The sequence below is a fragment of the Gossypium arboreum genome, chromosome 11, assembly GCF_025698485.1.
Source record: "Gossypium arboreum isolate Shixiya-1 chromosome 11, ASM2569848v2, whole genome shotgun sequence".
Taxonomy (NCBI): domain Eukaryota; kingdom Viridiplantae; phylum Streptophyta; class Magnoliopsida; order Malvales; family Malvaceae; genus Gossypium; species Gossypium arboreum.
Window position 1 is genome coordinate 106,988,994 of NC_069080.1, and position 18,181 is coordinate 107,007,174.

An 18,181-nucleotide genomic window follows, 5' to 3' on the forward strand; every position below is an offset into this window, starting at 1 on the left:
CGAAAGGGTTTCCACGTAAAAATTTGTGTGTTTTTTATTATTATTTTATTTTATTTATTTTCACATTATATAATTAAAAGAAATTTAAGTTTCATAGAAAATTATTAAATATGAGTTATTTGATTTGATTTAATTAAGAATAACTTGAAAACATAAGATAAAATTTTAAAACTAGAGATTAAATTAAATAATTTAATCAATTTCAATATTACAAGAACAAATGGATTGATATTATCAAGGGATAAATTTTTTTCAACAATTTATTTAATTAATTTTGATGTTTTGAAATTTAAAATTTCAATATTAAAAAAATAAAATTATCGACAATGGGATAAACAAGTAAAATTTGACAAATTTTTTATGCAATAGTTTAATCTGCAGCTTTTCACTTTAATCCTAATTTTTAACCCAAATTAATGTACTTAAAAAGAGATTTTTTTTTGGTGACAAAAATGAAAACAACCTAGAAGTTGGGCGACCAAAATAAAAGTGTAATTATGATGTGAAGTGTACAATTAACCTTCGTTAGAGATATAAAAGTTGAATAATTAAAATGAAAGCGTCTTAAAAATTGGGTGATGAAATTGTAAGAATTTCATTTTGAGTGACCAAAATAAAAGTGTAAATATGATGTGAAGTGTACAGTTAACCTTCATTAGAGATATAATAGTTGAATGATTAAAATGAAAGCATTGTAAAAATTAGATGACAAAATTGCAAAAATTTTATTTTGGGCGATAAAACGAAAGTGTACTAAAACTGATGTGACCATTTAGGGCAGTTTACCCATGATAAAAAGAAATACTATATTCTGGGGACAACTCTCAAAATAATTTTTTTGTCAAAATCATGGGTACATTCTTTGTATTTTCCCAATTTTCCCTCCTAAACCGAAATATTTCCCTCTTTCTTCTTTCCATTGTATTTTGGTTCCCTCTCTCACACTAACGCCACTAGGTAAGGGGAAACAAAACCTACAATCTTTCTTGTTTGCTTCATCATTAGCGTCAGTTTTAAAAGGTAAGCTTTTTTCCTGGGTTTCTTTTCTTGTTTGTAATATCCTTTTTTTTAATACATTCTTGTTCGTAATGTCTGGTTCGAATTTTTTTTTTAATTTAATGATTTTTAGTGTGTCGTGCGTTTTGATTTTTGTGGGTATGACATCTTTCCATTGTTCAAAGCTTCCATTCTTCAATATGGGTTCGTTTCATTTATTTCTTTTACTTTTCTGTTTGGTTAAATTTTAAGAATTTTTCTGGTTTATCTTGCTTTATTTTGTTTGTCAATTCGTGGGTTTCATGGCTTTTGTCTTTCTCATTTTGTCTGCATGTGTTTTTATCTGCTTTTGGTTGATGGCGTTACGGTTTGCTCCTGGGTTATGTGGTTTGTTTGGCTCTTGAAAAATTGGGAAAGTAAATTAGAAGTTTAACATTGTATTCAAGTTCATTATGGTTGTTTGTCTCTATGTTTTTTTTTCCCTTCTTTTTCCTTTAGTTTAGTGGCAATATATAAGTGCATGTCAAGGGTCAAGTTTTTACTTTGCTGCTTCATATATCTTTTTTTTTTTCCTTGTAAAATGTCTCTTCTACAAAACAGAATTTACATTATTTGTAGGCTTTAACTTTTGAAGTTCTCCCTTCTCTGGTCCTTATAATTATTAAGTTGATTGCTAGTTAATTTGTTGATTGTAATGGTTATAGGTTCTTTTTTACAGTATTTGATCCCTTGGTATTTTTAAGATTGCATTTTTGTATACTATAGCTACTTTGTATTGGTTGATATGTTTATGTTGCTTGACATTGTGATCCTGGTAATTTTATTTAGCAATGGCCTTACTTGTTACCTTTATATTATGTTTCAGGCTTTGAAATTTGGATTCTTGGCTTTCAGTAGCATTGTGATTTTACTTAGCGTGCAGCTAGGAAATATTTGAGCAATGTTAATTGGCTGTACCTGTATCGAGTGTAGCTAATATATGGTGGTTATTGCTATAATGGTGGGTTAGGTTTTTGATGAAGTTGGTTGATATATTTGACTAAAATTGTGTGGTTGCAGTGGTGTAGGAATATTTTGGATGATAGTGGATGTTGGATAAATAGGTTTGAAATTTTGATCCTTTAATCTTCGAGTCCTAACAACCATGGAGTGTAACAAAGAAGAGGCTGTCAGAGCGAGGGGAATTGCTGAACAAAAGATGCAAAATGGTGATTTTGAGGGTGCTAAGAAGTTTGCATTAAAGGCCCAAAAGTTGTTCCCTGAGCTTGAGAACATACCACAGTTGTTGACAGTATGTAATGTTCACTACTGTGCAAAAAACAAACTTTTTGGTTCGGAAATGGACTGGTATGGGATTCTTCAGATCGAGCAATCAGCTAATGAGACTTCCATCAAGAAGCAGTACAGAAAGCTTGCACTACTGCTCCATCCAGACAAGAATAAATTTGCTGGTGCCGAGGCTGCTTTTAAGTTGATTGGGGAAGCAAACAGGGTTCTTTCAGACCAAACGAACCGTTCTCAATATGATTTGAAGTGCAAAATCTCAGTGAAAACTGCACCAAAGTCGGCTTCTCACCCTTCGAATAAGGCCTCTAAGGATAGTCAGTATGAGTTCACATTCACTGCTTCATATTCGTATCAACAGGCACAACATCCAACATTTTGGACACTCTGCAGTGCTTGTGGTATCAAGTACCAGTACTATTTGGATTGTTTGAACAGACTGTTAGATTGCAAGAGATGTGGGTCTTCCTTCATCGCCTTTGACTTGGGTCCTTACGGCCACTCTTGTAGTCAGTTCTCCAATCAGAAAGAGATACCGAATCAGGGACCTTGTAAAGTACCTTCGCAATGCAATGGTGGTAGCCACTTCTCGCATGGAATTGCAGGGTCAGCTCATATTCCAAAGGCAGGAAACTCTCATGAGGATTTTACAGCTAATCAGAAAGTGGACCGGTTTTCAAACACAAGAGACAAAGAGGAGGGTGCTGACATGCCTAAGCCTAATGCGACGAAACCCAAAGGTTCAGGAACATCGAGAAATGCCAAGAAGAGAGGGAGGAAGTCAGTAGAGGAATGTGCTGAAACTGCTGACGGTGCTGGACAGGAAGATTGTGGAAATAATAGTGGTTTGAACTCAAATGCAAATGCGAGTCATCCTCCTAGGAGATCTTCAAGGCAAAAACCTATTACAGATTATTTTTCTTGGCAAAAACGTGCCTAAGTCCAAATGCGTTAAACTGTGTTTGTGCTTACTTTTCTTTTCCTTTTTTACTACTAAGTTCTGATGTAATGAACTTTAATCTTATGAAAATTATCTCGGAATATTAACTTAGAAAGTTTATAGTCATGGGCCCATGACAGTTTATTTCAACTTTATTTTTTGTCTACCTTAGTAACTTTTTCCAATTTTGGTGATATAGTATTTTGAGATAATGTCATGATGACAAGACCTAATATTAGAGTAGAGTGTTATATCATCATTTGGACTAAATTTTTGAAAAATTGTCAAGCTTCATACCTAATATGAACTAAAAATAATTTAAGAATTAAATTGTCAAATTTATAGGCTCAACATATTTTATTTAAGTTGGTGTCACGAGTCTATCAAACATCAATTCAGTTAGGAAAATTATGAATTATGTAATTAAAATAAGTTATGTTATTTGAGGTTCTTTTAAACTTTTTTTTTTTTAAACTCAAAAAAGAAATTTACGTGTGATTGGATTTGAGCCCATCTATTGATACTAATAAAGCATGGGTAAATTATACCATTAATAACTAAATTATGGGAAAGTTTTCGTTTTGAACACTTAACTAAATAAAGTTACAATTTAGTCATTAAACTATTCAAGAGTTTTCATTTAAATTACTAGGATGTTAAACTCAATGTTATATGACTTTCTCTATTATGTACCAAGGAAAAGCTCACTTTCCCCTTCTCTTCTACATTTCAATTTTTTTTCATAAAAATAGTTTTGGACGTCACGGATCTGCAAATTAAAACTCAAACAACTTTTTTCTCTAATTTTCGACATTGTTCGTCAAATCAACTTGGATCTAAGGTACGTTCTTTTACTTTTTGATGGGTACTGATCCACCGTACCGATCATCAAGTCGTCGTTTGGAGCTCATTGGTAGAACTTAAAAAAAAAAAACTTAACAACTCAGTGACTTAAATGAAAACTTTTGAATAATTTAGTGATAAAATTGTAACTTTTTTTAGTTAAGTAATCGAAACGAAAACTTACTCATAGTTTAGTGACTAATGATGTAGTTTACTCATAAAACATTAACTTTATCACTAAACTAAAATTTATTTTAATATAATATTTACGATTCACTTATATTATGTGTGCTTTATTAATTAATTTTAAATCATTTATTATTTTTAAGTAAGTAATTTTCATGTGCATACTCATGTAATAAAAATTTAAAATATAAATATTTTGGATTTATGGCATATGTGGGTGAAAGAAAGAGTATTTTGCAATAATAAATATAATTGCCCACTGGCTATTTTCTTGAATAATCTAAAGAAGAAAACATCATATGTAAGAAAAAAATCAAATAATTTGATTGAAACTATAATCGTTAAAATTCATATGTTTGTGATAAAAATATAAAACCTATTTTTAATGAAGTACTCATTTTGCATCCCCTTCTCAAGGATTGTTAAAGTTTAAATAGCAAGAATGCTGACAGCAATTTGCTTTAGCTAATGAGATATATTACATCATTTCTTTGTCCAAAGCTAACTTCTATGTGGTACCAAAAATTAATTACAACTATTCTCACAACCACATTGAAAGATTTATTAAAGGGATAATTGTTGTTAAAGTACTAAAGTTATTTACAATTAGACCTGATCATCACCCACTTGAAAAGTGTGAGGGTTTAGGTAAAAATATAGGTTCGAAAAATAGTTTTGGACAAAACTTGTCATGTTTTCAGGAATTTCACATGGAAGATTTGATCAAATTAAACACTCAGAGACGGTCCCTTGCAACTTGGACATTTAGATTGGATTGAAACTCTACGAGAGTCCATGATTGGTTTATTCTTTATTATTATATTGTAAACATGTTATTTTATTATTGTGATACCTTCTATGTTAGTAAGTCTTGAATGAAAATCTATTAAGGGAAAGACTTGTATAAATTATTGTATCGAGAGTTTTTATCACTTATCTTGTTCAAGTTAATGATCTTTTCTTAGGGTGCAAATTGTTAGTAAAACCATTTGTGTTGTGGTTTTACTTGTTGAGTTCAAAGGGGTGAACTTAGTGGTGAGTGTATTGTTCTTAAATGTTCAAAAGTAAAGAGAATCATCACGGGGTGTGTGATAAGTTAAGTTTACTTCTTGTAATTGTTGAAGAGAGTAAATATTTTTCACTGAACTAGATTCTACAAACATAGATAAATCAATTTTTATAAACAATTTCTGTGTATTCTTTGTATTTTCGATTTTCAAATTCACTAGCAACTTTCATGTAACTCTTTCCAAACATTTAGTTTATTCACTAATGTTATGGCCCATTTTTGTCCGGACTTCAAACAAAGAAACAAATCAAAATAAAAAAATAAAATAATTAATAGGCCCAAACACTATCCTAGCCCAAAATATTACAAGCCCATAACCCTCAAGAATTAGCAGAAACGAAAACCTTAGCAGCAGTGTGCGCCGCTCCCCACATGCCTGGTCAGCACGTCCAATGCTCGAGGCCTGACCACCCCTAGCTCTCTTGCACCAAAATGGAAAACCTCTACCTCGTTGACTTCTTCCCTAACATACAAACATGGCAAGAAAAAGAAAGCAGCAAGCAAGAAGGAAGCAGAGAAACGGAGGCAAAACAGTAACAATAAAAATATAAAATAGTGTATCTGTTTGGCTATAAAAGCCATCACCGAATGTAAAAAAAAAAGAAAAAAGAAAGAGATCAAATACAAAAAATGAGAAGTTTGAATAAAAAATCAAAGGTGTTTTTCCATTCTTTTTTTTTAAGTTTTTAATTAAGTGAATAAATGAAATAAAAAACCTTACCTCGTCGATTGGTTTCCCCCACAGTCGAATGTCGCTGGCGTTTGAATACTCAAACCCATATGGGTTCTAATGAGGGTTTGAAAGGGAGACGAGGGTCGTTGTTTCCTTTTGCGTAGTATTCTTTATTTCTAAAAAATCAGATTTGAAAGTTTTCTTCAAAAAGGAGGAAAGAGGGTTTAAAAAGGGTCGAAAAGACTCGATTTTGCAAACCTCCGACCACCGTCTATGGCGGAGGCGCGGTGGCCAATCGCCAGAGCCTAAGTCGGCGTTTAGAAAGGGGAGAGGTTTTGCAGAGAAAAAAAAAGGAGGAATGGTTTTTTTTTTTAAAACAAGTGTTGAAATGAATTTTTTGTTGAAAAATTTGCTTAAATAGAGGGCTAAAACGATGTCGTTTTGGCCTGGGTCTTTAAACCCCAAAACGGCATCGTTTCATGCTCAACCCGTCCGACCCGACTCGCTCCAGCCTAGGATCCGCGTGTTTTTAATCGGAAGGGCTAAAAAACCCGTCCGACCCGACCCGACCCGCTCCAGCCTAGGATCCGCGTGTTTTTAATCAGAAGGGCTAATTGCACTTTTAGCCCTTCCGCTTTTTTATTATTTTGCGATTAAGTTTTTTTATTTTTTATTTTTCGCCCCTTAATTTATTTCGTTTCCAATCAGGTCTATATCGAAGCTGCTCGCTTTGGAGGGGGATTATTTCCCATTTTGGTCCCTCCTTGTTATTCGCTGTTCGATTTGGTCCTTTTCTTTTTATTTCTATTTCGGATTTGCCCCGAATTTCTATTTTAAATTCAATTTAGTCTCTTTTTTAGTTATTTTCCTATTTTGTTATTAAAATTAATTAATTTTATTATTATTACTATTATTACTATTTTTGTTATTATGATTATTATTATTACTATTATTTTTATTACTATTATTATTACTATTTTTGTTATTATCATTATTACTATTGTATTACTATTATTATTATCATTATTATATTTTCTTTTTGTATTTACCTATACGTTATTATTATTATATTAAATAATTTAATATTATTTTTAGCACATTTATTTTATTTTTATATATCATTACTCTTATTATTATCATTTTATCATTCATTTTATTTATATCTTTTAAATAATTTCAAACTTTAGAATATTTATTATTTGTATTATTGTTATTATTATTAATATTACTATCATTATTATTAATATTATTTTTTTAAATCTTTTTTACATGATAGTTATTTATTTACTCGATTACTATTAATTTTTAAAATTTTGAATTTCTTAGCTTACTTATTATTTTTCTTTTTATGATTAACTTGTTCATTTTATTCGTTCATTCTCGTTTTCCTTGTTGTTGCTTAATGCATTTATTTTGTTACGCATATTGCCATCATGAATTATTTTCACCACAAATTTGTGTTACATTAATTTCACTTGATACATAAAATTTCTGTTTTTTTAAAGCAATCTTTCGTATTTTGGAACTCGAAAAGTTGTTCTCTAAGTTACAGGGTTTCGATTTTCTTGATGAATCCGAATAAACGAATGTTTTTAAAAGCACGAATTATAAATATTCTTGGGAAGTAAGAAAAGATCGTGTTCTAACTTACGGAATATGATTTCCTTCTAAAACCGAGATAATCAAATATCTTTTAAAATAAATAAATTTTTAGGCGTTTATTCGCGTATCAGGAATTTAAGACATTGTGTCCTAACTTATGGGACGTGATTTTTTTCGATTAATGTGAAATATGCCATTTTCTCGAAATTTTCAATCGAATAATATTTTAACAAAGGATCGTATTTTTAAAATCTTTTCAAATTCTCAAATTCTCGACACTAAGGCATTAATTAATCAACTAGGTACCAATTTTGAGCATTACGAAGGTGCTAATCCTTCCTCGTACGTAACTGACTCCTGAACTCATTTTTTGATTTCGTAGACCAAAATTATCGTTTTAATAAATCGAACTTTTTATTAAAATGATCAAAATGCGAGGTGATCCGATCACACCTTATAAAAAAATAATTAGTGGGACGACTCCCATTTTTTATTTTCGTTTTCAAAATAAAAAGTCACCCCTTTTTTTAAAAAAAAAATGATTTGGACAACTAAGAACATGCAACTCTTTCCAAACATTTAGTTTATTCATTAACAACGGTTTAATACTTATATATTGTACTGTTTGTTAATTTTCTTTAATGCATATTATAAGAGACTCAATTTTCATTCTTAATTTTACCACCTCAATGAAATATAGTGTTTTCTATAATACATTTTACAATTTTAACCTTCTAATAGTTATAATTTCATATCAGCTGTAAAATTCATTTTTATATATTTGGACTCCTTTGAGTGGTTCAATATCATCCCTAATAAAACCAAAATAATTTTAAATAAAGTAAATTAAAAAAAACAGATTTTCAATTTGATTCATGAAAAGCTAAAAATAAACTTGGTATTTGACCAATTTTTTTTCGTATTCAAGTTTTTTACGATTAGTATAAATTTAAATGTTTTTTTACCTGCTTATTTGCTACATTTTCAAAATGATTTTGAGTTTACCAATTGCTTATTTTTCTCAAATATATTATAGTTAGCATTGATGCAAAGAAGAAAATGAGAAGGAACTTCTACCTTTTCGCTTTATATGTTAATGTCTCACCATGTAAATAAGTTTCTACAGATCATATAGCAACACTCATGTTTGAATATCCTTACGAAGAATAAGAGTCGGAATAACAAAGCTGCACTAACTATATATATATATATATATATATATATATATCAAGGACATCCATTACCAGATTCATTGGCAAAACGAGAGCAACATATTACAAAATTTTGGTTGCATATAAACTCTGACCTCACCAAGTTCCAGGTCATCTAAAGTATTTCCTAGAAATGAATGAATAAGATTGACAATAAATTTTTGGTATCAGAAACCTGTCTCAATATGCAACCTGGCGGTAGCCCCTAACTCCAGTCCTCGCCGAGATGTCTTCCATAACTGGGACTCCAGCCCTAACCTCCTAATCTCCATAAGCCCACGCTCAACTGCATACAGTACCAACTATCAATATATTTTAATCATGACATGACATTACTTCAAAATTTACCATACCTTATGTTACATGGATTTATGAGGTGTTGGATATGGATATGTGTCGTTCACAAGTTTTTGAACACAAATACTTTAGGGAAACTGAAGAAGTCCGGATAGTATAACGTGTATGTAGCCTATATTTTTGTCTAGTTTTCGGGAAAAAAAATGCAAGAGATTCATGAAGTCAATACTTTCTCAAAGTCAGTAAAGCTGAAATGGCTATAGTGGTGAACAAAAAACAGAAGTAAACTACTGCTTATACCTACAGGCTGAGGTGACTCAAAGTCTAAGAAAGCAGGCCATCCAGGGGACTTGGATAATGTTCTCAATAGTTAAGCTTGCCATACAAAGAAAGAGAGATGTACAGAGAGCAAGTACCATCAACTGCATCCTGCGAAGTAATACATTGAGAGCTGCATTGGATCCATGACTGCAAACGTTCATCTGCAATATCAGCTTCCACTCCATGGTTCATTGCCCTCCTCCAGAAATATGTAAGCCAAGCCTGCACAAGCATAAGCCATAAGAACCTAGTAAACTAACACAAAAGGTCTACTTGAAACAATTAACTCGATCAAGCAGATTAATGGTAGAATTTCAGGCCTGCTTACATGAGCCTTTAAAATTTCACAACCTTGGTACTATTCCTCTTGTTATATGTATAAGATTCATCAACATCGTACTTGTTCTACACTTTTAAAATACAAAATGATACCTGTTATCTCACAATGTTTTTGATTTCTCTAAAGCACAAGTGTGCGATTCTTGAAACTAATCAGGTTCAAACTTACATGCAATGAACATAAGGTCCAAGAGAAAACAAAGACTAGCTTGGAGCCATAACGACATTATCATCTTTCTTAGATTAGCTTGGAGCCTTAAGACATGATCATTTTTATTGGTAGTAAAACGCAGGAACAAGGTAACACTGTACCTGCTTAAAACGCACGTCTTCAGACTCCTCTTGGCTCAATTCTGAAGGAAAAATATCATCAATTGGAGAAAATAGGATACAGGAATAAATGTACAACAAACTCTTACATTCACTAATGCATGCCTGATACTGACGTAAACATAAAAAAAGGTTAATTAACTTACCAAATACCTCAAATTGACCCTCGGTAGGTAGTTTCACCTCCTCTGCAACCATGAAAATGGATAACAGTGTCAGGCGACCAATAGATCTTTTGGATCTTAAAAGCATGCCACTCATGTCCAGCTATTGCATTAACAATGAAGTGTCAATTTCTAAAGTTGTTATTACACGCAAACAGAACAGCAGAAAATACTCCAACTATCAATAGATGTCATGTTCAAAAAGGTAAGGAAAAACATACCAGTTTTTAGCATATTTTGGCGTCGCTGTTTAGCCATTGCAAATGCAACTGCATCCTCTACCTTCAGAAATGATAAATTATTTAAAAGAACTAATTAAAAGTGAAAATATTCTGTAAATATATAAACAAACTGATCATTATGGGGAGGAAGCCATAAAGAAGGATAGAATGCGATCATATTACATCATAATTCTGTGATAATAAGTGAGAAAAAAGATGGAACCATAACTGCAAACACAAGGATATGGGGTAAAGAAAAAAAACCTTTAACAAAGCCAGTTCCCTTAGACCTTTCTCTACTAAAAGCATGCTTTCAACATTTCTCTCTCCAGATAGTTCATTAGTGTGTTGCAGGACTTTTCCTCTTTCTTCTAGATCATCCCCGGCTGTTCAGTATGGAGATAAAGGGGAAAAAAGGAGACATTTAGTTCTCTCCGCAGAGAGAGTAAAAACTGAATGTGAGACTCTAAGAAGCAAGGAAAAAAGGAGGAAAAGATCATCTAAAGATTGACTTTCAGATCCTACCAAAAGTCAGATGGAATATTTGGGGAGCTGGATGAAGTAAAAAAGCATATAAAATGAAATCTTACTTGAAATATCCTCCTCTCTGGCTCTTTGTCCGGCAGCTAATACTATTTCAACAGGAAGAGGTGCAAATGATGACCAATATTCATGTTTCACCCCGGCTATATCGGCCTGAATACCTGCAAAAAGTGATGTCCTCAAGAAATCTAAGCAGGCTCCATGCAAAATGTAAGAGACATAATTATAGTGTAGCACATTAATGAGACAGACTACAATTACAACTTCAATTACTCCTGGGATCACTTGACCATTATAACGAATTGCAGCATTTTAACTTTTTAAAGGTTGATTATATGTAAGCAGCTGTCTATCCGATACAGCAGCATCAACTCAAAAACAATCAGGAACTTCATGTATTGAAAGATCAACACTTTACCATGATCCACACATAAACTCCAATAACGAGCAAGCCAGCATCTCTTTAAAACAACCTCTTCCTAAGATGAAAACTGCAGATTACGTAACTATGACATAAAGGAGTAAATTGGCAGGATGATGTCTACAAGATTAGAAATAAAGCCAACCATCTCTTCCTCAGTCAACATCATCCTTTGAGTTACTGTTTGCAGTGCTTTGATTTCAAACTCCGCTTCACCGAGCTTCTCTAGGACAGAATTTGTTTCATCTCTAGCAATCTAGGCCACAAGTTAAGAAGGGAGAGACTTATTTTAAGCATGGTTTCCCTTTGTAAGAAAGGAAAAATTCAAAAGAACAAAAAAAAAAAAAAAACAGAACATACAACATAAAACTTCAAGATACCTCAGCTTCTGTCTGGAGAGCAGCAATCTGTTCAAGTGTAGCCTGAGCTTGTGCTCCACCTCTTGAAGCAGCCTGCAAGAAGGACCATGTCACATGCTACTCAGCTGCAGTTCATAAACCATTTCCTGACTAACATGTAAAAGTAAAGAATAAAATCAGCACAATGGTTTTCGTGAAAAGAGGTCAGTTATAAGCAATAAAGCATGAGTAGCTAGGTCTACAAAACCAGTGAAACTTTTTAAGATGTTCAGAGTGAATAAAGCAAGATTCCGCTACCAAATCCACAGATCTAAAAGCACACCAACTTCTTTGCTAAGCCCCTCTATTGACTTTGAGATGGCATTTATTTTTGCATATTAGATTCACATTTATTTATGCTCAAGTACATGACCGCTTTATACATTAACTCAGTAAGCACATACTTAAAGGAAAGTCTTCTATGGCTCATAGTTATTATGTAATTTTCCATGCATAATGAGACTGGTAACACATGCAGCAGTTCGAGCTAAGAAAATAGTGGCACTCATTAGAAGAACAAACCTCCCTCTCCTGCTGGGCTGCCTCCTTCCTGAAGAGAAAAAGAAATAGCAAGTAAGAAAAACGGAAAAATAAATTAAAATATAAAATTAAATACATGTAAGCCGTGAAGCTTGCCTGCTTAAAAGACGTGCTTCTAGAGTTGCACCTTCTCCAAGATCAGCAATCTATATTGGAATATGTTATGAATAAATTAAAACTTATTCATACATTTGGTGGCCAGAGCTACTTAAAAGTTCATTTACGTATCACTTGTCTAGTTGCCTTTGAACTGTAAAACGTTCACCTGTTTCTCAAGCAGCCGAACTCTCGCTTCTGCTTCCTCAAACCTCTCCTCTGCAAGGTGAAGCTGGGAAGGCAAATATCATGATAGAGCACCAAAACAGACAGCATATGACTATTATTAAAATTTTCCACAGGCCAAAGTGGCTGTTTGGCTAACCTAGAGTAGAGAAATCAAAGTTTTTGGGAGAAAATGGTGCTGCAACAGCAATATCCAAATGCCAGTAAACAAATAGATTATGCCAGTTATTTGAAGATAACTGCTGCAACAACTTAGGATAATGGACTGGTGCTTGAAGATGACGGGGAGCAAAATTGATATGCATGAGTGCAATATAAATTTTCAAATAAAACTTAAGACCTCATTACATTCAACATTAGAAAAAGTTACATGATAAAGAAGAAAAAGAGTTATTGGAATCACCTTTTCAAGTAAACTTTCATTTTCATCCTGTAGCATATCAAGCTGCCATGAAATCCACACCATATGATTAAAAAAACATTCTTGCAAAGCTTTTCATTGTTTGATTATATAGACTAAAATTTGAAGTGTTCAGATTTGAAAATTTATATTTATCAAGATTTTTGAAAAAGAAGACATGGTTATGTATACATCAGGTTTCAAATAATTCACTAGAAATGAAAAATCAAAGCAAAACTGCAATTGGATGCTAGAAAGGAACATATATATAGCTTAACTAATTATTGTACCTCATCTTGTAGAGCGGAAGCAGACTGCTGCCTTTCCCTAGCTTTCACGCCACCCATACTCGCAAAATCTGAATTCAATCTGCTTAAACAGTAAATCTTAGAACACTATATAAAACAGAGTAAGAACCTACAGGCATGATGGTAAAAGGCTTATGAACTTCCAGGAGAAGGCATTATGCATTCTTAAAAGCTGGAAGAGCAGCGACAAAGCCTTTGTCATTGAAGAGAATGAGAATCTGAACTCCTCACTTGTATATATATAAATCATCTTGTAACTACATTATATACGACCTTTCTTAAGGTTGTTGTGTTTGTCATATATCTAAAACTTAATATGCTAAGCTAAAAGGGAAAATTCACACGATGTCTGAATGTGACAAAAAAAGGTCTCTTGGGATTATGATATGGATGATAACTTCAAGCTGAAATCAAAACAGTTTAGAGCTATAAAAATACCGTTTTTCTCTGCAACTATCAGCTGAAACCTCAGGTGTAGTACCAGATGAGGTCGGCTTAGGTACCGCCTGAGCTGTCATGATTCTCAACTGTTGGCGACATGGACCTGTAGAACAAGGAGATACAGGTTGTTCTAATGAAGATGGCTGGACAACACTTGAAGCCTGTCTAGTATGAAGTTGTTCTACAGAACTCTGCTGAGATAATCGTCCAGCTGAAGGTGACATGGATTGCTCCACAGAGTTAATGGAGTGAGCTGATACTGGTTGCTCCTTATTGTTGACAGATAGAGAGGTATGACTGCCTGGTGTTGAACGTGTGGATGACGACTGATCTTGATGTATGCGAACTGACTAAAAGAAAATTTATAGTTACAAGTAAGAATTACATTAATCTGTAATATACCATTAAACAGACAATAAACGTTGTTTATAGACAAATTACCAAGGGAGAAGATGAAGGTCTTGCTCTTCCACCAAGTCCAATGGTTGCTTTGCCACTCACTGCACTGTTAGCAAGCTCATCCTCATCATTATCCTCATCACTTGGTTGCTGTGGTACCTGTTGCACAGGCCTTTGAGCCATGGTTTTGACCTGTGTTTTCAAATGGAAGTCTATATAAGAATTCATTTCTCGGTAGCATAAAACTCCAGAGCATTCAAAACCGTAAAATATTTTCCTTGCACTCACATCATAAGTCAAGCTTCTTCTCTCACATCAGCGTTACAAACTAAGAAATTAGCTAAAACAAATTCATAACAAGAAATCACAAAATTACCATAGCAGGGCGTGGCTGCATTGCCCTACCACGAGCAAGACCAATGCTGGGTCTGCCACTAACTAAAACCTCTTCCTCATCACTTTCCTTGTCAGATGTTTGCTGTGTAACAGCTGGTGGCATCCGCTTCTGAGCTATACTTTTAGTCTGCAAAGTTATACACTCAAAGTCAACTGAAAACATATTTGTTGGTAGCAGCAAGCTTTTGCTTGTGGTATGTAAGTAGCAAGCTTATAAAAACACAGCACCTTCATATCTCCAAAAGTTAAATTGACAAAATGATAAATCTAAAATTTAAGTTTAAAACTCAAGCAACCTTAGAAAAAATCACTTATATGTCCATTCCATTTAAAACCTGTCACAAATGTACCCCAGAATTAACAGTATTACTTTTCTAAACGCATTCATTTTCTTTCTTTAAGGCTCATTTGACAAACACATGCCTATCTAAATCAGGTAATCATATAGTTACCGCAGGAGAGCGAGGCCGCACTGCCCTTCCACCGAGCCCTATTCTTGTTGTACCACTCACTAAAAGGTCATCTTCTTCATTCTCATCATCATCGTCTGGTGGTGGCGGTGCTCGAGTTTGAGCTAAGCTTTTCTTCTTCTGGATATTATCAGATAAGTCGAGGTAAGAACATACTTGGTTTACTATGTGAAACCAGCTACGTGCTACCATGAACAAACTTAAGGCCATATGATAAATTGATAAAACTGTCAATAGTGACAACAAAAATAAATAAAATGGTCTTGAACTTGTCAAATGGAATGTGTTGAACTATAACAAGAAGTTTATGTATCTTGACAAACAAGCAGCTGGTCTTAGCTAAAACCAAATTCATATCAGATAATTACCGCAGGAGAGGGTGACCGAATTGACCTTGCAGGAGCGACACCTGTACTTGCTTTGTTACTGACTGGAACATCGTCATCATTGTCATCATCAGACGGTTGCCGTTTCATCACTGGTGATGGTCGCCTTTGAGGAATAGTTTTGATCTAGATTTTACAAAGCAAGTCCAGGTGATAGAACATACTTAAGAGTTCAGAGCAACAATAGAAGTGTTCAGAATGCTCGATGAGTCACGATCAATGGAAGGGAAGTGTCTTTAACTTGCCTAATTCACTCACTCTTTCTTCTCCTACCTCTCACTTAACAAACATAGCATACGTCTAACCTAAACAACATTAGTGTTAAATAATTCGATATGATTACCACAGGAGTGCGCGCCTGCATCTGTCTTGCACCACCAAGCCCAATACTTGGCCTGCCACTCACAATAAGGTCATCCTCATCATTGTGGTCATCAGCTTGTGGTGTCATTGCCTGTGGAACTCGCCTTTGAGCCACGTTTTTAGTCTGGATTTTACAAGTTAAAAAACCCATCTGGTAAGTAGTTCAAATTTCAAAAGACCTATTTCGAAATCTGAAGCCCTGGTATAGCCTAGTAGAACTAGAAATGTCCATGGAAGTTTACTAATCCTTTTGAAGGCATAATTATTTTTTAGTCTATTGTTTCTTAAATAGTATTTGTTCAGTACTTCTTGAACATTTAACTATTCATACTGATACGAAACTTTGATTTCAAAATTAATGTATCGGATACCCTTTCCCGAATCCATGTAAACAAAACATTACCAGAGGGGAGAGAGGACGCGTTGGTCTTGCACCAGAGAATCCAATGCTTCCCGTGCTACTAACGCTACTATGATCAAGTTGGTCATAATCATCACCATCATCATCGTTTTGTTGATGAGCCATAACGGCAGCCAGCCTTTGCGCCGCTGCTTTGGTTTGCGCTTTCCTCGGGTTCCCTGTACTTCCATAGCTTGATCCAGACCTAGTGTGACGCTGCAGCGGTGATGATGGCGCCCCAGGAGTCGCCGGGACGCTCTGTCTTCTCTCGCCTGCTAACCTTCTCCTATCCATACTACAATAAACAAAGTGAAACCAAAAACAAACATCATCGTATGTTAAAAATCGGAAAGAAAATTGAAACAGAAATCAATGTATGTTAAAATCCGAAAAAAATTGAAATTATGGATTGAACTTAAAAACTTACCAGGATGATTTTTTTAAAAAAGGACTCTCAATTCCAGTAAAAGGTAAGAAAAACAAACATTATTTTTTTTCTGTGACACAAAACGGAAAATAATGAGAAACTGGAATGGAACAGTTTACGGGGACACATTTAAAGTGAAGAACGGTAAACCAAAGGATCCTATTTTTAAGGCAAGAAAGGAGGGAGGTTTTAACGGTCCAATTCCGATTATTTATCAAATACGTCCTTATGGACTTAATGTCTGATTTTATTTTACTAAACAAATATTAAAACCAAATTATCCAATAAGATAAAACTTTATTTTTTATATATATCCGTTTTGAGCACACTATCACAGCTAATTATTAATAATAATCTCTATTATTTTTTACTTTTTACCCGCCATTTCTTTTCTAGGCTCCACGTTTAAATTTTAAGATAACTACTACCTCCTTAATCACTAAATCTAATTTACTAATCTTTCTTTTCATAATTTAATTAAAAGTATTCATTAAATTATTTTAAAATTTTATTTAATTCGCTAAACTATTCAAAATTCTTTATTTAAATTACTTATTGGGTTTTATTTTTAAAAAATCACTTAGTTCTAAGTGACAATTCAATTGCCGGTACAATGGACTAATATCTATCGACAAGTAGAATAACATACTTTCGAATAAAAAAAACATACATTAGATTTAACTCGATTTAACGGTCAGTATTAAAAATTAGAAAAAAATTATTTAAATTTTAATTCGTAGATTGTCACATCCAAAGTTGTTTAATGGAAAACAAAATTGTAAAAAAAATTAATTGGTGCAAGTTCTACTAACAAAAAATTTATTTAATATTAATTTTATCAACCCAATAACTTAAATAAAACTTTTGAAGAGTTTAACGATTAAATTTTAACTTTTTAATTAAATGATCAAAATAAAACTTACCTATAATGATACTTCAATTTAATATCTTTATTTTAATTTTTAAAATTTAATTCATTTATTAATTAAAGTGGCATTATTTTTTTTTTCGAAGGTCATGCAAGCAAAAATGAACAGGTACCGAAATTCACTCCATTCTCTAGACCAGTGCTGCAAATAAATATGGATTTAGAAGCGAAAACATCATATTTAGGGTTTTTTACCCCAATATTATAAAAAAAATTTATACACCAAAATATATTGTCGGTCAGATTAATTACGAAAATGGTATCTTTTTTGGGGTTGTGCCTACTTGACAGCCACAACCTATTATTTTATTATTATTATTTTTTTTGTTTTAAAAAATTATTATTATATTATTTTTAATATTTATATTAATATATAGATAAAAATAAGGGTTTTACGGATAAAAATAAAACGGGTGAAGCATGTCGGTAAGGCACGACTAGTCGTGCTGACAGGTAGGCACAACACCTTGCACATTTCCTTTTCTTTCTTTGCATTTTACAAAAATTGGTCTTATATAACTTTTGGTCCTCTACTAGGCCTAAAATTAAAATTCAATCTTTATACTTGAAGTTCTACAATAATATTTGGTTCTATTTTTATAA

General features: G+C 33.1%; 2 protein-coding genes and 1 long non-coding RNA gene across 4 annotated transcripts; 1 reads left to right on the forward strand and 2 right to left on the reverse strand.

The window, feature by feature from the left end:
- Positions 1 to 772: 772 nt before the first annotated feature.
- On the forward strand, positions 773 to 3,335 carry LOC108471257 (uncharacterized). 2 transcript variants are annotated; one of them, XM_017772887.2, is made up of 2 exons: positions 773 to 1,020; positions 1,862 to 3,335. In XM_017772887.2, exon 2 carries the CDS (start codon positions 2,141 to 2,143, stop codon positions 3,218 to 3,220), a length of 1,080 nt encoding a protein of 359 aa, XP_017628376.1. In that variant the 5' UTR covers positions 773 to 1,020; positions 1,862 to 2,140; the 3' UTR covers positions 3,221 to 3,335. The 2 variants fall into 2 exon arrangements, with proteins under 2 accessions (XP_017628376.1, XP_017628377.1); XM_017772888.2 differs by having other exon boundaries at positions 2,056 to 3,335.
- Positions 3,336 to 5,482: 2,147 nt separating this feature from the next.
- Positions 5,483 to 6,370, reverse strand: LOC128283466 (uncharacterized). Its single transcript, XR_008273821.1, has 2 exons — positions 6,040 to 6,370; positions 5,483 to 5,781 (listed from the first exon to the last, which is right to left on the reverse strand). It is a non-coding gene; the product is annotated as an uncharacterized LOC128283466 (long non-coding RNA).
- A 2,402-nt stretch (positions 6,371 to 8,772) lies between these two features.
- On the reverse strand, positions 8,773 to 16,634 carry LOC108471360 (coiled-coil domain-containing protein SCD2-like). The gene is made up of 22 exons (XM_017772991.2): positions 16,227 to 16,634; positions 15,804 to 15,947; positions 15,443 to 15,586; positions 15,057 to 15,194; positions 14,585 to 14,731; positions 14,251 to 14,400; positions 13,807 to 14,159; positions 13,351 to 13,429; positions 13,064 to 13,105; positions 12,644 to 12,706; positions 12,475 to 12,524; positions 12,361 to 12,388; positions 11,821 to 11,892; positions 11,586 to 11,696; positions 11,438 to 11,498; positions 11,067 to 11,180; positions 10,741 to 10,862; positions 10,477 to 10,537; positions 10,238 to 10,279; positions 10,074 to 10,114; positions 9,518 to 9,644; positions 8,773 to 9,090 (listed from the first exon to the last, which is right to left on the reverse strand). The coding sequence occupies exons 1-22, from the start codon at positions 16,515 to 16,517 to the stop codon at positions 8,972 to 8,974; spliced, it is 2,499 nt and encodes an 832-aa protein (XP_017628480.1). The 5' UTR covers positions 16,518 to 16,634; the 3' UTR covers positions 8,773 to 8,971.
- Positions 16,635 to 18,181: the final 1,547 nt, after the last annotated feature.